The sequence below is a fragment of the Megascapheus bottae genome, chromosome 3, assembly GCF_031878675.1.
Source record: "Megascapheus bottae isolate mThoBot1 chromosome 3, mThoBot2.hap1, whole genome shotgun sequence".
Taxonomy (NCBI): Eukaryota; Metazoa; Chordata; class Mammalia; order Rodentia; family Geomyidae; genus Megascapheus; species Megascapheus bottae.
In genome coordinates this window covers 60,044,328-60,070,822 of record NC_143511.1, presented here as the reverse complement: position 1 = coordinate 60,070,822, position 26,495 = coordinate 60,044,328, and the positions used below count along the sequence as shown (strand labels likewise).

General features: G+C 47.2%; 4 protein-coding genes across 7 annotated transcripts in view; 3 read left to right on the top strand and 1 right to left on the bottom strand.

Annotated features, from left to right (window-relative positions):
* Tmem8b (transmembrane protein 8B) overlaps positions 1-4,761 on the bottom strand; it is a 28,046-nt gene extending 23,285 nt beyond the window's left edge. For both annotated transcript variants that reach the window (XM_090330238.1, XM_090330239.1), the window contains exon 1: positions 4,224-4,761. In XM_090330238.1, the coding sequence (XP_090186364.1) occupies positions 4,224-4,761 (538 nt within the window). The remainder of the gene's footprint in view (positions 1-4,223) is intronic.
* A 372-nt stretch (positions 4,762-5,133) lies between these two features.
* On the top strand, positions 5,134-15,756 carry Fam221b (family with sequence similarity 221 member B). Of its 2 annotated transcripts, XM_090330236.1 has the most exons (7): positions 5,134-5,742; positions 7,414-8,398; positions 8,508-8,645; positions 14,174-14,284; positions 14,468-14,665; positions 14,810-14,929; positions 15,254-15,756. In XM_090330236.1, the coding sequence occupies exons 2-7, from the start codon at positions 7,414-7,416 to the stop codon at positions 15,289-15,291; spliced, it is 1,590 nt and encodes a 529-aa protein (XP_090186362.1). In that variant the 5' UTR covers positions 5,134-5,742; the 3' UTR covers positions 15,292-15,756. The 2 variants fall into 2 exon arrangements, with proteins under 2 accessions (XP_090186362.1, XP_090186363.1); XM_090330237.1 differs by lacking the exon at positions 8,508-8,645 and having other exon boundaries at positions 5,135-5,742.
* Positions 15,757-20,665: 4,909 nt separating this feature from the next.
* On the top strand, positions 20,666-23,017 carry Hint2 (histidine triad nucleotide binding protein 2). Its single transcript, XM_090329136.1, has 5 exons — positions 20,666-20,801; positions 22,194-22,334; positions 22,434-22,538; positions 22,640-22,712; positions 22,836-23,017. The coding sequence occupies exons 1-5, from the start codon at positions 20,718-20,720 to the stop codon at positions 22,925-22,927; spliced, it is 495 nt and encodes a 164-aa protein (XP_090185262.1). The 5' UTR covers positions 20,666-20,717; the 3' UTR covers positions 22,928-23,017.
* An 883-nt stretch (positions 23,018-23,900) lies between these two features.
* On the top strand, positions 23,901-26,492 carry Spag8 (sperm associated antigen 8). Of its 2 annotated transcripts, XM_090330234.1 has the most exons (7): positions 23,904-24,039; positions 24,132-25,215; positions 25,332-25,506; positions 25,688-25,733; positions 25,812-25,926; positions 26,050-26,112; positions 26,218-26,492. In XM_090330234.1, exons 1-7 carry the CDS (start codon positions 23,984-23,986, stop codon positions 26,407-26,409), a joined length of 1,731 nt encoding a protein of 576 aa, XP_090186360.1. In that variant the 5' UTR covers positions 23,904-23,983; the 3' UTR covers positions 26,410-26,492. The 2 variants fall into 2 exon arrangements, with proteins under 2 accessions (XP_090186361.1, XP_090186360.1); XM_090330235.1 differs by lacking the exon at positions 25,812-25,926 and having other exon boundaries at positions 23,901-24,039.
* Positions 26,493-26,495: the final 3 nt, after the last annotated feature.

The window sequence follows — 26,495 nt, the reverse complement described above, 5'->3', positions numbered from 1 at the left end:
GGAGGGGAGGTGTGGTAAGGCCTGTAAGGGGCCTGCTTGGGCAAGAGCAGGACCGGCAGGCTACCATTAGCGTGCTCAGGAAAAGAATCAACAGAACCTCTAGGGTCAAAATGAACATCTAGGGTATTTCCCCAGAGGAAGGCCCAGTGAGGCAGACATATGGTGACCCAATGGAACCTCAGATCACTTGAGAACATTCAGAGGTTAGGAGGAGGGGAGGAGGAAATGGTCCCTTCTCACTGAAATGTCAAGATACCTGATTATAATTGTCAGGACATTAAGCCAGGCAAACACATAGAGACCAGGATTACTGTGGTAATGAGGGAAACCCAATAGTTCAGCTGAATAGATCTCTCAAAGCAGGCAAGGTCTTCCAGAATAAAGCCCCAGGGACTTCAGATCAGCCCCAGAGGATCCCAGAAGCATGCCTGCAAGGACAGGTGAGAAGGTGGGGACTTGGGCATCTTCAGGTCAGAACAGGAAGGGAAGGCTGGAAAGTAGAGGCTGAATGGAGAGTTTTCAGCCAAGCAAGAAATATATATATATATAAAGGCTTGCCTAGTCTGATAAGCACTCTCTTGAGATAAAGAGACATAACATGCAAAGTACAATGCTTGACATTCAACTGAAAGAAGCATCTAGAATGGCTCAACAGCTAACAGTAAGAATGCTGAGTTAAGGATGGTCCCACTGAATTGAGGCAACTTCAGGACTCATGCTCAAGAGAGATACCCCATACAGTGGACTAGCTCTAGATTGGCTCATCCTGAAAGGCCATAGTTAAACCAACAACTAGTCTTTCTAGTGCCAAACACATCAATCTCAACTCTCAGCCCTGCTCCCTTCAAAGCTAAGGGAACACTGCCTAGGAATCCAGAAAGACTCAGCATAGCAGAGAGCAATGGAGATGTAACTGGGAAAGCTCAGAGGGCAAGGGACTACCTGATATGACAGATGAGGCAGCAGGGAACCTAAGAGCCCTGGCTTTGATCATTGGAAGCAGGCCAACAGCTGAACAATCTTGAATACTATTGTTATAGGGAAATAAGAGCTCTGGGGTGCCCTCTGCTGGATTTACAGAAGGGCTGTTCCCTCTGAAAGCTGGTATCAGGGATGGGTTATCTCATCAGCTATTGCTGCTGTTAAGAAAATATCAGGGGCCAGGAGTTTGGCCTAGTGGTAGAGTGCCTGCTTAGCATGCATGAAGCCCTGGGTTCAATTTCTCGGTACCACATACACAGAAAATGCCAGAAGAGGTGTTCTGGCTAGCCTTGAGCTGAAGAGCTCAGAAACAGAACCCAGACCCAGAGTTCAAGCCCTACTACTGACCAAAAAAAAAAGAAAGAAAAGAAAATATCAGCTGTTCCCTGCAGATCTAGACAGTAAATGTGAACAGAAGCTACCAATGCTTGGAAAACAGTGACTGAAAAAAACACCTTAGGATTCAAAGACCATGGCATGATATGGAAATCTGGGAAATTGGCTAAGCCATTCCCCAAGTGGCCAGAGGCTATGGAGATCACAGAATAGATTGGGGGGGGGGGGAAGGAGTGAGTTAATAGCTGGGGATGCTGGGAGGAACCTAGGAGTTCAAAGGGGAGGGACATAGGCTTGGTGAAAGTGTCCACAGCCCTACCCATATCAAGTATTGATTTGCAGTTTGAATAAGGCAGTGTCTTAGAGGAAGCATGAGCCAGGCCCTAGCCAGGCTCATATTAACCTGTCCTCCTGTCCCTTCTATGACAAAGCTCAGGTGATTCACCACCACCACCACCACCACGCATGCATACGCGCACACACACAGATGCTGAGACTGGCCCTGCTCCTGGTGACACTAAAAGTTAACTTCTAGGAAAGGTAAAACATGCTTAGGTGATTAACCACAGTTAAATAGGCCCAAGAGGAAAACCCAAAATCAGGGTGGAGACCAAGAGACCCAGAAAGTAACTTCTGTTTCTGAAATGAGATTGAAGCAAACTCTAAGCACGTGTGAAGCTTTATGCTAGGATAGTTCTACGGCGCTGCCAGTTTCTCCTCAGATAAAATTCTCCATCATCACGAGGTCACAGAGAATTCAAATGCCAGGCCACAGTTGCCAAGGCATTGGCTATAAACAGCAATAAGGGCAGCCCCCCTGCAGTTAGTTTTATATGATTATCTTTCCTAATTTCATTATAGCTCTTCACAAAATGCCAAACCTGCTTCTGTGAGATTCTATTTTTATCCCCAACTTCCAGCTTTGTTTGCCCTGAGGCTTTCAGTTATGCATTTCTACAAGCCAGGCCAAAGCTTGCTCCAATGGGCTCATAAAAAAGAAAAACTGGGAGAAGCAAGGAGAAAAGGGTGACATTGTCCAAAAAGAAATATACTCTTTGCCTAAAAACCATAATTTTTTAATAAACAAACAAAATTCAAAGAAAAAAGCTATGCTGATAGGGATGAAAGCCATTAATTGGGCTAATGTAAACTCCTCTTACCCAAAATAAAAACCTTGCTTATTGGTTTACCTGCTTCCTCTGCTGAGTCCCAACTTGCCAGTGGCTGCAACCAACACAGAATCCACCCCAAGGAGATGGACAGATTACTTGGGTATTATGATCAGCCCTCAACACTGCTTTCAAACTATGAACCACCACTCTGAAGATAACATTTCAGTGACCTGTCTGTAAAAGGAGCAGGGCAGAGCTGAATGAGGAACATTTATGGGCTATAATATGTCCCCTGATTCTCACAAAATAACATAGGTACTCAGGACACACCAGCTCGCAGGTACCCCATACAGTATACATGTGCCTATACCCACTAATACCTATTCGGGTCCACATATTACACATGCCAACATTCCCCTGGACACCTATTATACACATAGGTAGAGAAGCACTCACACATCTCTGCAGGAGTTGTGACCTCTAGGATGGGAAGATCTCAAGCTTGTGCAGTCAAGCATAGCCCACTAAGCTCAATCGATCCATTCCACCCCCACATGCTCTATTAGCTGTTATTGTCATCCTAGTTGGAATGACACCTAACAAAGATAGAGGGGGTGGAGGAGGCTGGAATAGGCTATTGTACCACGGGGCCATCTGCATGACACATCCCCTAAACACTTCCACATTCCACACATTAAAAAGTTAGGCCTTTCTTGGTCAGGTGATTCCCTAAGCTGCACGGTGATCCTAGACTGAAGCCTGGAAAATGAGAAACAATTTAAGCAGAAAGTTTCTTGCAGGAAGACTGAGTGATAGACAAGTTGGGCTATGAGACTTTACCCACTTGAGTCTGGTTTTCTATGAAGCATAAATTACCCTGGGGAAGTGATACGGGATGGGAATCAGGAAACTTCTTTTTTCTAACCCCAGCACTGCCATTTATAAATAATATGACCTTGAACAAATTTCTCCCTCACTGAACTTCATTTTCTCTATCTGTAACATGGACTCTTGAACCCTATTTGGAAAGTATCAAGAATTAGTCCTAAGCCAATCAAGATCTTGGGGGAAAAGCTTCACCTTAAGAATCTATGTCCAGCTGGGGTGCTGGCTGGTGGCATGCACCTATAATTCTAGCTACTCAGAAGGCTGAAATCTGACAATACAGGTTCAAAGCTAGCTTGAAGAAGGAAAGCCTGTGAGACTCATTTCCAATAAACCACCAAAAAGCTGGAAATGGGGGTGTGGTTCAAGCAGCAGAGTGCTAACCTTAAGCTAACAAGTTCTGCCTTGAGTTTAAGACCTAGCTAGTACTGTGGGTGTGCTTGTGTGTGTGTGTGTGCATGTATGCATGTGTGTACACACACACAATCCATGTCTGTCTGTGCGCAATATGTTACCTTCAGAACCATTTCCTTAACCATATTTGAGTGCATGGGCAATATCCCAAAGGGTTTAAACAATATTTTCTAATGTCCTCCCCTACCAAACTTTCCAAGCAGGAAAAGCAAAGCTTTAAAGACTCCCCTGAAAAAATTAGAGTCAACTGAGGTTAGGATGGACACAGGGAAAGAAAACGTTGAGAACAGTCTTAAGGACAATACCACCTGCTGAGCCTCAGACCCAGTACCACTCTTTCCACAACGACAATTCCTGTGTTGTGTAAGATCTCTCTGCTCCCTACCTCTCCCTCACTTCTTCCCCAGGTCCCACCTTTCCTGAACCTCTCTGTAGCCCACACCTCCCCTCCTAGAACCCCAGCTTTATCTCCGCCTTTACTGTTTCTGCACTCACCAGCCCCGGGGCCAAGGACAGAGAACAGCAACAGCAGCAATAGGACTGATGGCAGCTGGAGCCCAGACCTGAGTCGAGGCTGGGAGAGGGGCAGAGTATGAGAGAGGCGGGGGGCCAGTGGGAGAGATTTGGGTAAACACAGAGAGGAGGGCAAGGGTTGAGATGATGAGTAGGGCTGGCCTGAGTACTCAGGCTTGAACCAGGGCAGGGAGTGTGATGGAGGCAGGGGCTCTGGTAACGATTCAAGTGAGGGCCGGCATTGGGCCAGAGGCTTAGGCAACCGCTGAGAATGGGGTAAGGACAAAGAATGGACTGGGATTTGCGACAGTGGGTGGAACGAGGGCCGAGACGAGGATGGGGGCCCAGTCTGGGGCAGGGATTGGGACCGGAGGGGGGGGCCGGATTGGGACCTGGACTTTGGCATTCCCTGGGGCCCAGGCCGGGGCTGAGGCCAATTTGGGAAGCGGGACGAGGGCGGAGCCGGAGGCCAAGGCTGGGAAAGGGATAGGACCAGTGGCCGGGACGAGGGCTGGGCCATGGCCCGGGGCGGGGGCGGGGCCGGGCCGGCCAGCCGGGGGCGCTCGCCGAGCTGACCCGCCGCTCCACTCCCCACCCCTCCCCGGGGGTGGCGTCCCGCGTCCTCGAGGGCCTGGGGCCGGGGGCCGGGACCTGGGGAGGAGTTCAGGCCTGGGCGACTCCGGGCTGCGCTGAACCGGCGATAACCAGGCCCCGCGGCGGCGGCGGCCTCTGCCTGACGTCCTATGGCGTCCCGCCCCCCGCTCCATTCTATTGGTCTCTCCCGGCAAGGCCCGCCCCCTGCCCTATTCTATTGGTCCTAACTTAGTCCTGCGGGGCTTCGAGGAGAGACTCCGCCCCAGTCCCAGCTGAGACCCCGGTCCTACTCATCCAGACCTCGGAGTCCCGAGGCCGCTGTGGTCCTCACCACCCCCACTGAGTGCTCCCCCCATATATCTTAGAGGAACCCCGCAGAGACCTCCGCAAAACCAGACTCCCCACGGAAGTACCCACAGTGTCCACAAATCCCACCCAGAGACTCACTCAACACCCCCACAGACTCCATGCGCCCCCCCCCCAAGCTCACTCACTTGGGAGGGGAGTGGACTGCTGTTGCCATGGAGACTTCTGAGCGTGCGGGTTGCCCTGGTGACCGCTCGCTCCTTTCGTGGCCAGAATTCTAGAAGCTTCAGTAAACCCCTTCCACCATCAGCCCTGGACCCCTCTTATCCTTCTCCCTTACCGCTCTCCTTCCTCCCCCATCCCTTACCTTCCACCCCCCCACTCCCCACCCCAGGGCAGGCCAGATTTCCGGGGCCAAAGCCTAGGGATATCCAACTCTTCGGCATTACTTCCAAGCAAGGCCCTTCACTCCATGGTTTGCAGTGGGGCTCATCCACATCAAGAGCATTTCCTCCCCTGGGACCAATATTTCGTCCCCTCCAACCTATGGAAAGATCTTGACCTGACCTAAGAATTTGGAACAGCCAAGCCAAGACCTGAGGTATGAAGTCTCTCCAGTGACCCTCCCTCTCCAAATCTTCCACTCATTCTTCTTCCCATCACTTTCTGACCAGCCCCCACTCTCCACTTTCCATCCTTTGCCTCACCCTCACCTAATTCTCTCCTCCTTTCCCTTTTCTCTCCTCCCAACCTCTCCTCTGCCTTTTAGGTCACATTTTCCCTTTACTGTCTCTGGTTGATTTTCCTGTTGTCGCTTTCCTTTGGAAAGGTTCTAAAGGGTTGAAGAAGTGACATATGTAGTGTCTCTAGAGAGTGAGGGCAGAGGCTGTAGGGACTAGAGAACGTTAAGGAACAGGTAGTGTTGCAAATGATGACAAACCTTGTGTTTGTCACATGCAGTCCCAGCACTCAGAAGATAGAGGTAAGGAGGATCTTGAGTTCAAGTCCTGTCTGGGCTTGAGACCTTGTCTTGACCTTTGTTCTTGTCTCAGAAAAGAACAAAGGCTAGAACACAGGTCAGTGGTAGAGTGCTTGGTAAGGGTGGGGAATGACAAACTGTAAATGTCAAGGCCAAGAGATTTGGACTTAATCATTTAATTTGAGTCACTGGCATTTTGCATTTTGAAAACAAAACAGCTGGAACCCTGCTTCTCTCATCCCTTGACTGGGTCAGGAAGAAATAACTTTTGGGACATTTGTGCAATATAAATTTGGCATGCGTCTTCACCCTCAGCATCCTGGATTTCTAGCACCACATCAACTCATTTTTATTGTCCCTGTTAGTTAACTTCTCTCCCTTTCAAACTCAGCATGGCCTAGCTCTTACCATATAAATGAATAATAGTACTGGTGAACAGATTAATGTATTTGATATCATAGTGGAAGGGCTGTTAGGAAACAACTAGGCAGGAGATAATGAAAACTTAAACAAAATTGGAGGGAAGGAAGAGAAGAGAATGCATTTGATGAGTACTTAGGAAGACTGGAGATACAGACCTTGTGTACAGAAGAAGGATTAGACTAGGATAATTCCCAGAGTTCATTTTTGATGCTTGTGGTATATCCAGTTAGAAATGTCTAGCAGGAAGCTAGTATGCAAGTATGCAAAGTATGAGGTTTTACAGAGAGCTGAGTTAGAAATACGGATTTAGAAGTGAGCAGCATCTAACTGGAAGTAGTTGGGGCCTTGAACATGGATGAGATCATCAAGGGAGGGTATATGTAGTTCCTAGACAAAATTCAACTATAGGTAAGGTCCTGCCTTATTTACTGTGACATTCTCTCACACTCTCCAAAAACAACCCCAGCTTGAGCCTGGTATTCCCAGTCTCTGGATTCCATAGTCTGGCTTTCAAGGTCCTAAATTATGCTCAGGACCCCTGCACTAGGGACTGCGCAAGCAGCTGTGTTTGAGCTGCCTCCGGGATGTGGTCCTCTGCTTCCATCTACAGATGGGATTCTACTTCAGCCTTTTAATGTGTCTGGTCCAATGCCCTCACAGCCCCCTGCAGCCTACCACATGAGGTCTGAGCAGCCCTCCCGCATCACACCCACACTCAGAACTTTTCTTGCTTCCCCCTTTTGCCTTGGGTGCACTAAACCATTTATCCTAATCCTGCAACCCCCTGTTCAATCCTGGGCTCTGCCCTGACTTGCTGACAGACCCTCCAAATCCCAATCTAATGCAGCCTATACCCTATTTTACCACTAGATGGAAGCAGCCAAGGTCCCAGAAGAACCTCATATCACTATGGATGCAGAGGAACACCCCACTTCAAAGGATTCCTGTGCTGAAGAATCACAGGAGCTCCCTAACTCTGAACACCCTTTGGAGACTTCCTCTTCCCAGACACCCACAGCACCTGAGACCTCTGAAGCCCCTTTTACACCATCTTCTCAGACTCATTTGGGGAAATATGTCTCTGAGAGTTCCTTGGGGGCTTCTGTCTTTGAAACTTCTTTAGAGAATCCCACGTCTGAGATCCCTATGTCTGAGCCCCCCACTTCTGAGCCCCCCACGTCTGAGGCCCCAGTGGTGTCATCTACTTCCCAGGTCTTCTCAGAGACCTATGGTCATAAATTTCCTTTAAAGAAATCTACTTCCAAGAGCCTGGTAACACCCCAGGCCTCTAAAAGCTTTTCGAAGCACTCTGTCTCCGAAATTGCTTTGGTACCATACACTTACCAGTTCCCCTTAGAGACTTTTGTTTCTGACTCACCTGCGGTGCCATCTACTTCACAGACACAGTTAACATCCCAAACCTCTCAAAATCTTCTGAAGTCCTTCCTCTCTGATACCACTGTAGAACTAAGGTCCACCTCTGAGATCTCTCTGGAGGCCCCCACCAGTGAGACTCGCACCTCCAGGGTCCCCAAAAAGCGCCAACCTTCTCAGTCCACATCAGCGGGCAGTGTTTCGATGTTTTCCATTGATCTTTGGAAGAAAGACTTCTTTTCTGAGATTCCTCCTGATGAAGTCTCACAAACAAGGAGGTCCAGCTGGACCTCTGAATTTGAGCTTCTTGCAAAGGACTCCGTTTCAGAACTTTCAGCTGTGGTCCACACAAACATAGCTTCAACGCAGAAGAAAGAGGCCACCGAAGAGGAGCGAAGTGTGGATATCAGTGACATCATTTCTTACACATCTCAGCCTGAACCCCATCTAGACAGGAAGAAGGGGAAGAAAGGAACTAACCGTAATTACTCCTACCTTTCCCCTTATTCTCTTTGCCCTTGCCTTGGCTTCTCCTCTTAGTTTTAGGGTCTCCTCATTTCCCCATGGTTACTCAGCCCCTCCCTTCCCAGGTTATACAAGCTTTCCAGTAATCCCTACTAATCGAGAAGAGCTTATGGAAATTGTTAAGGCAAGAGAGCAGTTTGGTGCTCAGTTGAACCATCTTTTCCGATGGGAGAAGAGTGAAGCTCTGAATGCCATTCAGACAGGTGAGCCCACATGGCCTTTCAGAGGCCTGTAGTAGGCTCATGGCTATCTTTCAATCCAACAGAATCTGGGAACCTGTCCCTTCAATAGAGAGCTTCCCATTAGGAAAATAATGATGCCATTTGCCTGGAATCTACAAGGGGAGCAGCCAGTCCCACCAAGAAATATCGGGATAGGTCTGGGGGAAAAACAAGTAGGTACATTCAGATAAAGCCCAGGTAGATAAAGATAATTACACTAAAATTGTTTTCAAAATAATAAGGGTTTGGGAATATAGCCTAGTGGTAGAGTGCTTGCCTAGCATGCATGAAGCCCTGGGTTTGATCCCTCCATACTACATACAGCTGGAAGTGACAGTGTGGCTCAAGTGGCAGAGCACTAGCCTTAAGCAAAAAATACTCAAGTACAGTGCCCACGACCTGAGTTCAAATCCCAGGACTGGCAAAAACAAACAAAAGGGTCAACCTCAGATCTAGAACCTCAGCGGACTGACACAAGACAGATATGTCTAAAGTTCTCTAAGGGGTTTGTTCTGATATTTCATAGATGTTGGTCCTTTTGATAGAATTTCACTCAAGGTTAGCACTCTACATTTGAGCTACATCTCCACTTCTAGGTTTTAGTGGGTTAATTGGAGATAAGAGCTTGTCTGAATTTTCTGCCTGGTCTAGCTTTAGAACTCAGCCTCCTGAGTAGCTAGGAATGCAGACATGAGCCATTAGGACCAGATTCCATTAAAAACCAAACACATACCATGCTATATTAGAGCATGTCTGCCCTTATTATTGGATTTCTTATCTACAGATTACCAACCTCAGTAAGAAGGCCACTCTGACTTGTGAGCAATTCTGGAAATTCTTAGATTGAGTTCAGTAGACAATGCTACATTTATTTTGGTCTTTCATACTTTCTTTCTCTTTATGATAGGACTACAGCTATGTCAGAAAACCTAGAATATGAAGAAAGACAGCTTATCATTCCTCTAAGTAATTTACTTTCCCCATTCCTTCCTTTTTTCCGCTATATGCCAGGAAAGTCTGATCTTGTTTCCCAATTTTTTTGGTAGTCCTAGGGCTTGAACTCTGGGCCTGGGCAATATTCCTGTGCTCCTTTTGCTCAAGGCTAACACTAGCATTTTAGCTACAGTGCCACTTCTAGCTTTTTATGTGATTGATTGGAGATAAGAATCTTAGATTTTCTTGCCTGGACTGGCTTTGAACCACGATTCTCTGATCTCAGTCTCTTGAGTAGTTAGGATTACAGGCATGAGTCACAAGTGTCCCCGACTAAGTCCAATACTGAAATGACTTTTTTTTTTTGCCAGTCCTGGGGCTTCAACTCAAGGCCTAAGCACTGTCCTCGGGCTTTCTCAAAGCTAAGGCTCTACCATTTCAGCCACAGCACCACTTCTGGCTTTTTCTTTTTATTTTCTTTTTCTTTTTTTGCCAGTCCTGGGGACTGAACTCAAGGCCTGCACACTGTCCTTGAGCTTTCCTCAAGGCTAGAACTCGTACCACTTGAGCCACAGCACCACTTCTGGCTTTTCTCCATATATGGTACTGAGGAATCAAACCCGGGTCTTTGTGCATGCTAGACAAGCACTCTACTACTAGGCTAAACTCCCTGCTCCACTTCTAGCTTTTTCTATGTATGTTGTACCAAGGAATTGAACTCAGGTCTTCGTGCATGCTAGGCAAGCACTGTATCACTAGGTCAAACTCCTGACCCCTTTTTTTTGCTTATTTTTATATCTTTTACTCTTGGAAAGGCAAGGTCTGTCCAGTCCTCTCATTATTTTTCTTGACCCTTCTGTCTACTCCTGTACTCTTCAAGATTTCGGTATTTTTTTTCTTTGAATTGAAATGCCTTCATTTTCCTAGTTAAATGGGTAGTTTATACAGAAATACCAATGTCTGTTAGTCTGAAACAAAGACATTTAGGGTTTCTCGGAATCTGATACCCCTAGAGATTTAAGACTCCCAAACAGCATATGAGATATGTAATGCCCAATGTAAGTTTTTCTTAATAACTAAACTTTCAGCAAACTTTTATTATTTTGTACTGACAATGTGCCAAACACTGAGTTAGTTATGGAGGTACTAGGGTGGGTACAATTTCAAAGACAAAAACCCTTCAAGTACTTCACACTATCATAAGAAACACAATTAAGAACAATCACAATTCATTTTAATAATTGCTATACTCAGAGGGCTGCAGGGGTGGAGAAGAAGGAGCATAAGAAAAAGTCTATGGCTAGATAAGCCTTGGAAAGATTGACTTCTCAGCTGATATCTGTAAAATGGTAAGAAGAGAGGAACAACTCAAGAGTAAAGTAAAGTGAGACATGACATGAAAAAGCACTTTAGGAAAGTATGGTAATGTATTGGGAAGGGGAGAGTGGCCCAAACCTCTCAAAGTACAGAATGCTACAGGCAAGTTTGTGCCAAGCTAAAGAGTTGAAATTATATCCTGAGTGCAAGTGAGAATTGCCGAAAGACACAAATAGAAGAATAATAGGTTTATACTTTTGAAAGATAATTCTGGCAATATAATAAACTGCAGAAAGGCAAGATTGGACACAGGAAGGCTGTACTGTCAGGTACTAGTGATAATCCAGGTAAGATATAGATGGGTAGAGATAAGCATAAGTAGAGAAATTCATGAAATGCTAACTATTGGGTGACTAGAATAAGAATGGAAAAATGCCTAGGCACTGATAGCTCATGCTTATAGTCCTAGCTATTTAAGTGGCTGAGATCTGAGGATCACAGTTCGAAGACAGAAAGGTCAGGAAAGTCCATGAGACTCTTAACTCCAGTAAACTACTTCGAAAAAGCCAGAAGCGGCACAGTGGCTCAAGTGGTAGAGCACTATCCTTGAATACAGAGAGGCTCAGGGACAGAGCCCAGGCCTTAAGTTCAAGCCCCAGAACCAGAGGGGGAAAAAAGCCTGGTATGACATGTAGGTTATTAGCTTACATAGCTGATTGAATGCCTAAGGCAGAATGGATGCAAAATAAATTTGCATTTTATACAGAAGAGAAAGGTAGAGGATAGGTTTGGAGAGAATAATTAGATATAACACATTTGATGTGCTTAAGGAACCTGATGGTAAAAGAATCTAGTTGACAGCTGGCTACATAGGTTAGGTCTGTAGCTCAGGAGAAAGATCCAGGCTGGAAATATTCTTCATACACAGATAGTTGTATGATGCATGAGGAAATTCTAAGCATAGATATTACATGCAAGTGTAATTATATGATCACAGAATTGGACTATGTTATATAGAGTCAGAATGGTATAGCAGGCAATGGCTCCTCCCCCTGCCAGCCCTTGTCCTTTCATAATAGGAAGGGGTTTTGGAATTATAGCTGAGTATGGAATTCACAGTCAGATGTCAACTTAACAGCACTGAACAGAATAAAACCTGAGGTGGTGTTTTAGCTGTCCCTATTTAAACTCTTCTGAGCTCTAGGCACCAATTCCTATACTACTTCTTAGAATTAACTCCCCCAGGAATCAGACCAAGCCTCAGTCTGTAGGCATAGACCCTTATTCTTGCGCTTCACCTAGTCATTCACTGCTTTGCTACTGTGGACGGTTTAGAATGGCTCTAGTGGAGTCCTGGTCATGCCAACCCACACTGTGACTTTGTCTATGCCCTGGGCTCTCCCAAGTTTAATAGGCTCTGCCAATATAGCACCTGTCAGTATTAAGACAGAAGCAGCCAAGCCATAAGTCACATCTGAATAGACTTTATTTAGCTCCTGGAAAACTATGGGTAAGACAAGAAAACTTGCATCATAGAATTGGACATTTTGGCCCTGGCCAGCATCAAACATCAAAACATCAATTCTTTCTCATTCTCTTTATGAAATTTCAGTTTAAGCTTGGAATGATGGATCTTTCATCCCTCTTAAAGGGATTTGTTCAATCACCAGTCAGGTAGTCTTACGTTCTCTAAGCAACTATTTTGTGCTAGGCCTGGAACTTGGATTAGAGAATCTGGATACAAATATAAATCCTTACCCAAAGAAACTCACAAACTAATGGAAATAGAAGTAATGCATCATAATGCACTACATATGTTAGGAGCATCACAAGGAAGGCAAGACAAAAGGATCCTATATCCCAACAGAAATTACAGGCAACCTTGGCAAGAGATGACGGAGCCTGAGTCCCATTGCGTGGGGACTCAATTTTCTTGGCTAGAAGTTGGGATACTTTCTGCTCTCATGGAGAATAAGAAACTCTAAGTGGTATCTACTGTCTGGTTTTCTTGCGGCATTTACATAGCATACCCTTTCCTCCAGGGGACATTGGCCACAATGATGGACAGCTTTAGACCCCACGGCTAAACCTGGGCTCCCTGGGCTCCGGGATACTTTTCCTCAAGTACCTACCTCTGTTTCCCTTCTATGAGTCTTTTTTTTTTATTTTGCCTACTCGTCTGACCTTTGGAGTCCTGCAGGCAGCCTTTCTCAGGTTCATACAGGGCCTTAAGTCTGAAACACTGGAAACAGAGAGCGTGTACAAAGGTGTGAACATGCAGTAAGGGAAAGAATTCCTTCTACTTCTTGGCAACAGAGTTACCCAACATCCTCCTCCTCTTTTGAGTTCTTCTCTTAGGCACAGAACCCCATCTCTACTACATATCAGACCAGTCAGCTTTGCTCTTCCTTACCATAGAGTCACCTCAAGGAAAATTGGAGAATATGAGAAACCCCAAAGTTAGAACTCAGATCATCTTCAAATATTTAACCTGTACTCTTCCTGATTAGACACTAAAGAATACCTTTGGCCATCTCTGACAAGCTGACAAAGAATGGATTCTGGAATGGAAAGGGAAATGCAGACACATAAGAATTGAGCTCATGCCTGTAATTATAGCAACTCAGGAGTCTGAGACCTGAGGATTATGGTTTGAAGCCAGCCTGAGCAGGAAAAGTCCATGAAACTCTTAAATCCATTTAACCAGTAAAAGAGCCAGAAATGGAACCATGACTCAAGTGGTAGAGCACTAGGCATGAACAAAAAAAGCTCAGGGACATTACCCTGGCCCTGAATTCAAGCCCCAGAACTGGTATAAGGAAAAAAAAGAAAGAAGAAAAAAAAGAAAGAAAGAAAGAAAGAAAGAAAGAAAGAAAGAAAGAAAGAAAGAAAGAAAGATGAGGCTGGGAGTTTGGTAGAGTGCTTCCCTAGCATGCACAAAGACCTGGGTTTGATTCCTTGGTACCACATATCTAGGAAAAGCCAGAAGTAGTGCTGAGGCTCAAGTGGTAGAGCTCTAACCTTGAGAAAGCCGACGGACAGTGCTCAGACCCTGAGCTCAAGACAGAGACTGACAAAAAAAAATAGATATAGGAGAAAAAATCCTAAGGGATAGGACTAAGGACTCTAATGTAGTGACAGCTGTCCCTGAGTATAAAGGTGTGTTCCCTCACCCCACGGAGAGGTCAGAACACTTGCAAGGGAGCTTAAGATCTTTCTCTTTGTCACTTCTCCCTGTTACTCAATTCCTTTGTACCTAGGAGTTTATATTGGCTGGCGCTGCCCCCACTACCTATGGGACTGTTTCAGGATTGGTGAAGAGTCTAAGTGCTTTTGTGGGCACCTGTTGAAAGAACACCGGATCCTCTCAGGTAGATGATGAAAGATCAGCTTTGATTGTGGAGTGACAACTCTACAAGGGTTATGTGGGACCAGGTGTACGGTTGATGAGGTGGAATGTGTATATTTGAGTCGGTATGAGAGAGGGGCAGCATAGGAAGGTTGGGCTCTACCAAGTGCTAGTCTAATTTCTACCACTCATCCCCACTTCCTAGACATGTTTGTGCCCTGCTCTGGGAGCCAATGCCGCTGTCTCATGTTTTGCTTCATCCCATCACGCCCAGAAGAGGTGGGTGAATTCTGGCTCAAGAGACGGGCTGCCTTTGACCCCAATTCCTGGAGAGCCCAGTGTCGTTGTAAACATAGCCATGAAGAGCATGCAGCCACTGGGATCCATACCTGCAAATATCGTGGTAATTTCTAGTGAAAGGAGAGTATTGGGTGAGAGGAGGTTGGGGAGCACTTGGGCAGGTGGTATGTGAGGAGAAAGGAGAATGGTGGCAGCCCTGTGGATGTCCCAATTCTCTCCATTCTTGTTGGGTGCACTTTTGTCTCAGGATGTGGCTGCAAAAGTTTTGAATCTAATTTCCTCTGTGCGGCCTGTGACCGGCGCTGGGAAGAACACGAGACTTTCTTTGAAATGCAGGGGAACAAGCGACGGAAAAAAAAGTGTCCTGGTGAGAGAACATGAGGCGGGACTACCTCCCCATCCGTAGTCAGAAGGCCACGCAGAGGCATGCTAACCTATCCCTTCCAGTCCTATACATTCCCTCCAGCCCACGTCGCATGCCTGTACTACTGTTTATTCCTTGAAACACACTTTATGCTTGTCCTCCATGAAGTCATCCTCAGAAACTAGCTTTGAAGCCCTTCAGATGCAAAGGCTCTCTGGTCACCCCACTTCCCATTTCTCATGTGCTCCCTGATCCCTGCAGCCTCCAGCGAGGCCCCACATCTAACCCCACACCTAATCCTTTCACCTCTGTTCTTCCCTCCTTCAGGGTCACAGAGCAGCAGCAGCTGGCACAGGGCTTTCTGAGCCTGCCCCAGATCAGTACTTAAGTGGAAAGGCACTGGCTCTGTATGGGTCAAGAAGAGAAAAGACTCACCCGTAAGACTTCATAGTCTGCACTTATTGGGGACAAGTCACAGCACCAAGCAGAATAATAGCTGGATTCAGCCACCTGCTTCCATCCTAGCCACTTTCAAGCTGCTAGCCCTGACATCAGAAGAGTGACTTCAAGAAAGAGCAGGGCATGATAACACACTCTTGTAATCTGAGCACTTGAGAGGCTAAGACAGGAAGATTGTGAATTCAAAGCCAGTCTCGGGCACATTTCAGAACAGCCTAGGTTATATAATGAAACACTCTCTTAAATAAAAATAAAAAAAACAAAGAAAGCCAAAGAGGGAGGTTGTTTCAAGAAAGATGGAGGATTAGGTCAAATGGAGGTCAAATGTAACTGGTCTTCTAGCAAAATAAAGACCTTTAAGCTCTTTTGAATTTTTCTATTGGAATGTCTTTGGGAGCTGGGTGCCAGTGACTCATGCCTGCATTCCTAGCTTCTTGGGAGACAAGAGATCAGGAGGATCCCTATTTGAGGCTAGCCCAGGCAAAATGTTCACAAAACCCTATGTCAACTAGCAGCTGGGTGCAGTGGTTCATGCCTGTCATCCAAGCTGTAGGGAAAGTTGAAACTGAGAGGATCACAGTTCTAAGCCAGCCTGGGAAAAAAATATTCACAAGACTTTTTTAAAAAGGCAAAACACAACAAAGCTGAGTGTGGTGGTATGCTTGCTTGTCATCCTAGTTACAGAAGGAAACATAAGTAAGTGGATCATTAGCCAGGCGAGCCTGTGCAAAAAGCAAACCAGAACAAGTGGTCAAGTGCCTACCTACATGCACAAAGTTCTGAGTTCAAACCCCAGAACAAAAACAGGTCTTTATGGACTTCAAAGAGTACAGTTTCACACTGGTACAGCAGAGGCAAAAGCCAACCCTAGTGAGAAGGAATCCTTTCAAGAAATATGGGTGGGAGAATGTAGAGGTGAAACTTTTTAAGGAATGAAGAAGGGAAGATCCTCATGCACAGAAGGACCTTGAGAAATGCAATAGAGAAAAGCTGCCTTGGTGATGGGGAAAGAGATGAGGACAAGGTAGTAGAGGTGGGGAGGTAACAGGAAAAGGTGAAAGTTTGGGAAGGCTAATGAAGGAAACTGGAGACAAATCCTAACTCTGGGTAGTTTAGGATTCGAGTACAGTTAGAGGTAAGACTCTAGAGAAGAGAAGCAAAATAGATGAATGCTTGTTGAGAAATGGGTGTCCATATACTCTGCAAAAGAAAAAGTGAAAGTGGACAACACAAGGTGGGGGGGGGGCAAAGAGGGAAGGCTGTTGCCCCAAAACAAAGGAGCTGTCAAAGCAGCCCATGGAGTGGTCCTGACTGTCACACAGGAAACAGGAGCCAGCACCTGCATTCAGATGAGCACAGGTACAAGTGACAACAAGTACTTGAAACAGAAAAGGCAAAACCTGGCCGGGCGGGGTGGCTCATGCCTGTAATCCTAGCTACTCAAGAGGCTGTGATCTGAGGAGCAAGGTTCAAAGCCAGCCTGGGCACTAAAGACTGAGAGACTCTTATCTCCAATTAACCACTAGACAACCATAAGTGGCACTGTGGCTCAAGCAGAAAAGTGGTAGCCTTGAGCTGAAGAGCTCAGGGACAGTGACTAGGCCGAGTTGAAGCCCCCCCCCCATGACTGTCCAAAAAACAAAAAAAAAAACAAAGCCTAGGATGGAAATTATGAAGCAGTGACAAGAAAGTCCATAGGTGATTCCTATAGGAACAGGAAAGAGAGTCTTAACACTAAAGGGCTATGTGACTCTAGGGAAGAACTTTCTCTCTTTGGGCCTCAGTTATGGGATGTATAAAATGGATAACCCATGTTTCCTGCTCTCAATGAGAACCCAGGAAGTAATTTCAGTAGGACTCCAGTGGCTTACACCTGTAATTCTAGCTCTTCAGAAAGCTGAGATCTGAGGATCATGGTTTGAAGTCAGCATAGGCATGAAAGTCTATGAGACTCTTATCTCCAGTTAACTACCAGAAAAGCCTAAGTAGTGCTGTGGTAGAGCCCTAGCCTTCAGCTAAAGAGCTCAGGGACAGCATCTAGGCCCAGAGTTCAAGCCCCAAAACTGACAAAAAGAAAAGAAAAGAAAGGAAAAAGAAAAGGGAAGAAATGAAGAAAGATAACGAAAGAAAGAAAAGAGAAAAAGAGACAAAGAAAGGAAAGAAAGAAAGAGAAAGAAAGAAAGAGAAAGAGCAGCTAACTTTGACTCATTAATCCTCCAGATTTCCTTCCACATCTTTTGGGGGGGTCAGTCGTGGTGCTTGAATTAGGCCTGGGTGCTGTCTCGAGCTCTTCAGCTCAAGGCTAGTGTTCTACCACGTTGATCCATGGACCACTTCCAGTTTTCAAATGGTTAACTGGAGATGAATCTCACAGACTTTTGTGCCGTGGCTGGCCTTGAACCACGATCCTCAGATCACAGCCTCCTAAGTAGCTAGGATTACAGGTGCCCAGTTGTGAGCCACCGGTGCCCAGCTTCTTTCCATTTCTTGATTCCAGTTCCACTTGTCTTTTGTCTTCCAGAGAAGCATTAGTGGTGTCTCAAACAGAGAATTGCAACCTCTGGGGCATGGAGAAAAGGCTCCCTCTATATCTGCTCACATTTAGGGAGGCTCTTCTTTCAGGAGAAGGTAAGTAATGAGAATTTTCAGAATCTCTGGGCAAAACTGCAGGATCTATTGTCTGTCCTTTAAAGGAATTTTTAAACAGTAATATAGCTATATAACAAGATTATACTAATTCTAGAAGCAAAGAGCTTCTCAATACCAGTTATAGGCACTGTGAAAATCATCCAACTAAACTAGTCAACAGCAGATGCTACTATGATGAAACTCTTTCAAAGAAATAGTACACAGCCATTACAAAGTGTGTGTGTGTGTGTGTGTGTGTGTGTGTGTGTGTATTCCATGGAATTGTAGGTAAATATATATTCTATACATAGTGCTATATATCATGAAAGGAAATGAAACAAACACCAAATATTAGGTCATGAGAGGAAGGAGGAGGAGGAGGAGGAGGAGGAGGAGGAGGGAAGGGGGAGGAGGAGGAAGAAGAAAATACCGACAAGATACAGTGGTGACATTGTGTTAAAGGTCAGACTAAAGCCTGGTGTCGAAGTGTTTTCATGAGACTTTGTTTCGAGGATATAAATTCCAGCAAAGCACTCACTGAAAGTGCCAGACGCTGAGCAGTAACCTTATCACAGACCTTTTTTGATTAGAAAAGAACATGGGATATATACTCCTTTGCTTATTTGAAGAGTAGCAACATAGGGGACTTTCATCATACATTTTTTAAAATCTATCCTGAAAACATATTCTATGAAGTGAACATGTTAAAGAGAAAATTAGTTAAGGAGGAATTGCCCTTTAAAATCTTTGAAATGGTCAAGCGGCTGAAATTGTCCCTGGGGAGAAGGGGAGAGAGGTATAGTTGTGGATACTACCAATTGAAAGCTCCAAGCTTGTACCGGTATCTCACGACTGTACTCCTATCCAGGAAGCTGGGATATAAAGGATTGAGGTTTGCCAGCCTGGGAGGAAAAAACAATTCTAAGACATTCCATCTCTGAAAGAACAAGACTAGAGACTTGGCTCAAGAATTAGGCAGCCAAAGCCTGGTGTGGTGGCTCATGCCAGTAATCCTAGCTACCCAGGAGGCTGAGATCTGAGGGTCAAGGTTCAAAGCCAGCCTGGGCACTGAAGATTGAGAGACTCCAATTAATCACTAGAAGAGGGGAAGTGGGACTGTGACTCAAGGGGTAGGGCCGTAGCCTTGAGCTGAAGAGCTCAGGGACAGTACCCAGGTCCAGAGTTCAAGCCCCATGACCCCCCCATCCCCCAGAAAAGACGACCAAGCAAAAGAGGCCCCCTGAGTTCATCCCCCAGATAACAACCCACCACCATCACCCCCCAAAAATAAAAACAAAACATGTTATCAGCAGGCGAAGTAATTCACCAATAGGCAGATAATATAATGCAACATAGTTTATTGATTTAACATAGCTTAGTAGAGTTGACATTGTAGTCTAGTTCCTATATTCTAGTCCTAACTTGCCTAATCCTAATCTGCCTATCCAGCTCACCCGCTGGACTCACCTCTCTGGCATCTCTTAGTTCCGAAGTGGAACAGGGCCTGCCCGTCAGGTGTTAGACGCAGCCCCCAGTCCTGCCCCAGTGTGAGCTCCCGGGCTGCAGGACTTGTCGGTCTTCTCAGCCAAGGAGCAGCTTCTGCAGGCCAAAGGTCCTCGAACTGCAGTCTCGGTTACGGCCAGCAGAAGTGCTGCTCCTCCTTCTGGTTCCTTGGTTTATCTTGGTCCTTGGCCTGCTCTTCTCCTGCCCAAACTCCTTTGTGCTTGATTTGGATTGGTTACGTCTTGGTCCTTGCTGGGTCTGGATTGGTTACACCCTTTGGTCAGTGGTGCCCAGAGAGGTGCTGGTTGCTTGCTCTATCTATTATGCCAAGGTGTCTGGGCTCCTATGATATTTCATCTTGTGAGCCAGGCTCCTGATCGTTCCTATGGTTACGGTCATAGTTTATCTCCCATGTCCATAAGCCTTTAGGTACAAGTTTGTTTTGGCAATATATTTCTTAGTTTCATTTCATTACTGTATTTCATTTAATGACTCTACTCTTCTCGTATTATTATATCACTATTTTATACCATATTCATTTAGCATTCCACAATATGTTCATCATATACCATTTTCATATTATATTTATTATATCCATCATGCTAATACTTTTACCCTACTAAATGCTCACAACAACAGAAAACCGCCATTCGGCTCTCATTTAACCCCATCCAGGTGGCTCCTGGAGCCAGTAAGGGCCCATGGCCCTCAGAAACCCGCTCACCGCAGTGAATCTCTAAAACCACATCTGGCCCTCCGGGCAGCAGGTGACAGAACCCCACCCTCTTCCTTCCTCCCGCCCACCAACACGCGAGCTCAGGAGGCACAGCCGAGAACCTGGAAGCCCCACCCACTGGGTGGATCCCAGCCCACTCAGAGGAAAAGCCAATCTCCAGGTTTCATCCAATGGCGTGGCTAGAAGTATGGAGTACCTAGAAGAAAAAGAACCTCGGCTGCCCCGACCCCGGAGCCAATGGAAGAAGACGTTAGTCCTGCGTGGACCGGGACAGCCAATGAGAGTAAAACACCCGCCTCCTAGAGGGAGCAGTGAGTGAATGACATCCCGCGGCCCCCAGGGACAGCCTGGCAGGCCCCGCCCCCTGCCGCGGCCAGACCAATGGCCACCACGCTCCCTCGGGCGGGGCGGGGCGGCAGAGCTGTGGGTGCTGCCCAGGAGAACTGTGCCCGCAGCTCCAAGAAGATGGCTGCAGCTGTGGTGCTGGCCGCGGGTTTGCGCGCGGTGCGCAGAGCCGTGACCACGGCTGCAGGGTCCCGGGGGGCACAGGTGAGACGAGGCCACGGGAGCAAGGAAAGGGTCCCGAGGCTGTGATGCGCTCGGAGGCCCAGGGCTGCGCTCTCCTCCCCGTGGCTGGCGAAGGCGCGCGCCGCCCTGCAGGCCCTCGGAGCCGCCCCTCCTTCCGAGGACATGGCTCTGGGACTGCGCGGTGAGGTCGGATTGGTGGTGGCGGGAGGAAAAAAAAAAAAAAAAGCCAACCAGCGGTGACCTCCGCCATGGCCCGGGCGCCGAGCCTGGCCCTGGATCTTAGAAAGCACTGCTGCCCTCGTCTGCCTGAAGGTGTGCTAGCTCAGTGCCTGTTCTGGGCAGTCTCCTCCGTGCCCGCTGTGGGAAGCAGGCGTGCCCTTCTCCAGCCAGTCCTCTGCCTCCCCTACCCTCCTCCTCCCCCATCCCACCTCACCCCTATCTTCTAATGAACACTAGTGTTAATCTACCCTTTCCAGAAGTGACTTGGAGATCCAGAGAACTCTTAATTTATTCTGTCCTCATTCCTCGAATGTCTCATGCATTGATCTCAACCTTCTCTGAACATTTGTGAACCTGGGACGTCCCTATCTCCACCTAGAGTTTGCTGAGTTCATTTAGCTGAACTCTTACATAACACTGATTCGAGGTCCTAGATTAAAATTGCAGTAGGAAGCCAAACAAGGCCTTCAGAGGAGGGCAAACGAGCTAAGAACTTAAGTAAAACAGGTAGCCAGCCTTGAAGATCAGAAAACAAGTGATGAAAACAGGTAAGTTTAACCAAAAGAACTTCCAGCCCTCCAAGAGATGATGCAACCCATTCTTTTATATTTGAAGCCAACAGAAAGGTTTTGTCTTAGGTTATTCAGTAGTGGCATAGGAACTGAAACTTCAGTCTTGAGACTCCTCCCATAGTGGATTTTTTCCCCCTGAACACTACAAGATTTTATAGGCACATTAGCAGGACTACTGCATCCTGTGATTGCCTATTTATTGCCTATTACCTAACCAGGCCCCGGACCATCTGGCCTACTCCTTACTGGAGATGGCTCTAAAGTTCAGGAACTGTTCCCTAGGGTGAAAACTAATAGTTTCTTTCTCCTTCCCTCACTCCCTTTGTGGTAGTTCTAAGCTTTAAACTCAGTGTCTTGTGCAAACACTCTACCATTTGAGTCACACCTCACAGCCCTTTTCTGATTTTTTGGCCATTTCTCAGGTAGGATCTAGAGCTTTTTTGCCCATCTAGTCCTCAAACCCAGAGCCTCCCAAGTAGCTGGAAGTACAGGCATGAACTCCGGCACACACAGTAATAGGTTTGTAGATGGATGAAGTTAATAACATAGATCACAGCATCTGCTAGTCCCATGTAAGGACACTGCCAACTCTCCCCATTGGGTGTGTCTGACTCATCTTTAGATCCGAGAAGCTGCAAGTTTGACTAATGGAAACGAAGTGGCTAAGGCCCAGAAGGCAGCTCCTGGAGGAGCAGCACCAACCATCTTCTCCCGGATTCTGGACCGAAGCCTCCCAGCTGACATACTATATGAGGACCCGCAGGTGGGATTCCCCATAGGGCCCATTAGCCTTAGGAATTGTACAGATGGTGTCTGGCTTGATGAAGTAACCAGATGGTCTTTGGCCTGTCACTGCTTTCAGTGTCTCGTATTCCGTGATGTGGCCCCTCAGGCTCCTGTGCATTTCCTTGTGATTCCTAAGAAGCCTATTCCTCGGATTAGTCAGGCTGAAGAAGAAGACCAGCAGGTGAACACGACCAGGGAGTGTCTGGACATATCCCTAGACTAAGCTAAGCTAGAAGTTATGCTCCTTATGAATGGAATTACCTATGTCCCCTCTTCCGATAGCTTCTAGGGCATCTGTTCCTTGTGGCCAAAAAGATAGCACAAATTGAGGGCCTGCAAGATGGATACCGACTTGGTGAGTGACTTTTTGACCCTCTGTTCTTCACCTACGAATTCCTATTCCCTTCCTCTCCTACTTCTCTTCCTTCCTTGACCTTGCCCCATGACCCTTACTTCCTAACCTCTAATTCTATTTCAGTGATCAATGATGGGAAGCTGGGTGCACAGTCTGTATATCACCTACACATTCATGTACTTGGGGGCCGACAGCTCCAGTGGCCTCCAGGCTAAACCTGCCAACTGACCAACGACTCCTGATGTTTGGATGGGGAAGGGAAAAGGGAACCCTGTGATGATGATAATAAATCCAGTGTATCACAATTTTTCACATTTGTCTTAATTATATAGACGATTTATACCACAAAGGGGAAAAATGAATTCAGAGTTATGATCAACTTTGATCATGATCAGAGTAAGTCATTGAAACTTAGGGGCCAAAGGAGTACTTATAGATCTGCTTCATGTCTAATAGCCCACCCTGGATCAAACTTCTAGAACAATGGCTCAAGCGGTAGACTGTTAGCCATGAGGGGAAAACACTTCACTAAATGAATAGGAACAGACAAACTTATGTGTACTGCTTGTTCAATATTTTCCTCATTTAGAGGCCAAGCCGGTTTCCAAAGGGGCTTGGGAAGAGAGTGTCAATATAAGGGCCTTCAATTACCAGAGCACTAAGTACATCACACACCCTTATGCTGCCCTGTTTATCTCACTTTTATTTCGTGTATTTTTATCCTTAATCTATTAAAGACACTCAACTTTTTTTTTTTTTTTTGCCAATCCTGAGGCTTGAACTCAGGGCCTGGGTACTGTCCTTAAGCTTTCTCAAAGCTAGCGCTCTACCATTTGAACACCACTTGGGGCTTTTTCTGTGTAGGGACCTGCCTGCTAGGCAAGCGCTCCGCCCCTAAGCCGCACTCCCTGCCCCCAACGGTTTTTAAAGATGTTCCAGCTTTGAGAATGAACTAAAGAAAAACTACTGTTGCTCCGCCACGAACACACCCAAGAAGGTGTTTGATGCCAGTCCTATCTATATCCCATTAAAAACGACGCCTTGGCCACAAGGACTGGCTGGGGGTGGGCTCGTTCCCAGGCCAGCGGAACCTAAACACTGCACTCGCGGCAGGACAGGGACGGAACAGAAAGTGGAACTCCCCAGCACGCACCGGGCTCCACTTCCGCCCGGCGGAGAATTCCGCCTCCACTTCCGCCCAGCTCTCGTTCCGCGCAGCCTCCGGGAGTTACTTGCCGTCTCTATGGCAACCGGGTCGTTGAAGTCTAACCATGGAGTCCAAGGAGTCTACGTTGGGGACGTCGGAGTCGCCGGGATCGCAGTCGCAGTGAGAACCGCAGGCTTAAGGGGACCGGGAGGGTCAGCGTACTTCCTTTGCTGCTGTGCCTTGAGTGCACTGAGGCCTTCGTTTTCTTTCAGATCTTTAGAACGACACCCCAGCTCCGATGGGATAGGGACTACTTCAGACCCGGTTTCTTCAGATGGCAGTCCTGGGTCTGTCCTGGCGTCAAGCGCAGCCGCTGCACATTTTGCAGCCTCTGCAGCCGCCTCGTCCACCGCCGCCAGAGCAGCCGTGTTATGTGCGAAGCCCTCGGTCCCCTTGGCCGAGTTCGGATTGCCCTCCTCTGACAGTCTTGAGTCGACCTGCGCTGCACCTCACCAGATGGGACACGGCGGTCTTGGCTTCTCACCTACCTATGTTGCCTGCCTCGCTCAGGATCCCTGTACTACAACTGATCATAGCTCCAGCCTTGTCCTTGGAACTACGTCCAGCTCTGGTCCTGGACCCTGCTCTGGCCCAGACACTATTCCTTGTGCCACTGTTCCAATCTGTGGCCCTGCTCATGGCCCCATCTGTGTCCCTGCCCCTGCCCCTGTGTGTATCCCTACTCCTGCCCCTGTGTGTGTCTCTCCCCCTGCCACTGTGTGTGTCTCTCCCTCTGCCCCTGTGTGTGTCCCTGCTCCTGCCCCAGTGTGTGACCCTGCTCCTGCCTCTGTGGGTGCCCCTCCCCCGGCCCCTGTGTCCGCTCCTGCCCTTGCTCCTGCCCCTGTGTCTGCTCCTGCTCCTGCTCCTGCCCCTGTGTCTGCTCCTGCTCCTGGCTCTAGCTCTGAATCTGCTCCTGGCCCTAGCTCTGACTCTGCTCCTGGCCCTGCCTCTAGCTTTGTTCCTGACTCTGATTCTGGTCCAGGTCTTATCTCTAGACCAGCTCTTACCTCTAGACCAGCTCTTACCTCTAGACCTGAACCAGAATCTAGTCCTGCCCCTGAGCCCTGCACCCCTCCTTCGAAGCCCATCCTCCGGGCCCCAGATAGGCCTCCTGAGTGTACCACCTGGTACCACCAAGGCTACCAGGAACCTAAGAAACCACCCTGGGAATTTTTGCAAGTTTCAGAACCTGGAGCCCGAGGGCTACAGGATCACACATACGTGGAAGGGAAGCCGAAGCTTCTTAGTAAAACACTGCCAAGAAGCAGGTGTCTCCTCTATAACTGGGAAGAAGAGGTATTAACATTTTGGCTTAATTCCTTTCGAACTCTAATTTCCTAGAGAAACTAATTGTTTGTGATAAAGGTAGGTATCAAAAGGAAATTAAGAGTCACTTGGTTTGGGGTCCACAGAGAGCCACTAATCACCTGGATCAAGTCCCATGCTTCCAGGATGGCTATGAGAGTTACTTCTTCCGGCATGGACACCAAGGACTGCTGACCTTGGATGTACAATCACCCATGTCCTCCATTACCACCCAGAAAGACTCATACCGGCCCCCTGGAAAACCATGCCAGCCACTTCGAGGTGGGACACTCTAGGGGATCAGAATAGATCCATTAGACACAGAAAAGGAAAGAATGTTTCATGGCTTTGTGGATTGTTTGATAGCTATAAAGGCAAAACCCCAAGATACCACTTCTTTTTTCTCAACTTCATTTTTTCTTGGCCTGATGCTTAACCAGACTTCTATTCTTCCCTCCCACAGGGAAGCGTGAAGCCATACTGGAGATGTACTTGTACCACCATATCTGGTGAGAAAGTGGGAAAGGGAATGGGCGGGGAAAGAGAAAAACTATGGAGATGGCCTTGACATCTCCAGGGTTGTACAGTAATGAACTTCAGGCGGAACAGGAACCCAAGAGGCAGTTCTCTGAGATGGAGTCAGTAACACACCATGACTACAGAGTGAAGTGTGTCCAAGCAAGGCCTTCTGCCACAGCAAGGGTGAGAAGCCATCCCACCCCACTTGCACAGATAGGCTCCTTAAAGCTTTAGAGAAAATGCAGACCCAGAAGATGTGAGAAAGGGCTGAAGGCCGGTAGTTATTTCACTATCTCTTCCTCACAGCCTCATAACTACTGCAAGGAGCAGCCTGAAACTTTCTGGTTGCAGAGGGCATCAAGGATACCGGTATGTGAAGGTGACTGGGGGAGGGGGGTGGAGATGCAGGGAAGAGACTGTTCTGTTCTGGCTTGGTGGAGGGCAGGATCCGTCCTTATCCTGGCATTCTTCCAGGGTGTCAGTAACATCAGGACATTGGACACCCCATTCCGGAAGAACTGCAGCTTCTCAACACCAGTACCCTTATCTCTGGGAGAGCCTTTACCCTGTGAACCTGAAAATTACCCCCAGAAATTGGGAACAGTGTCTTCCCTTGCCTGTCAGGAAAGTGAGCTGGAGTGTCAAAATGGGAAAACAACTCCCTAAAGGTTGAAGAAGGAAATTAATATAAAATTTGGAATCTATATTTGGTGAGAGATTTTACATAAAGGGTCCTCTCTCATCCTGAATCT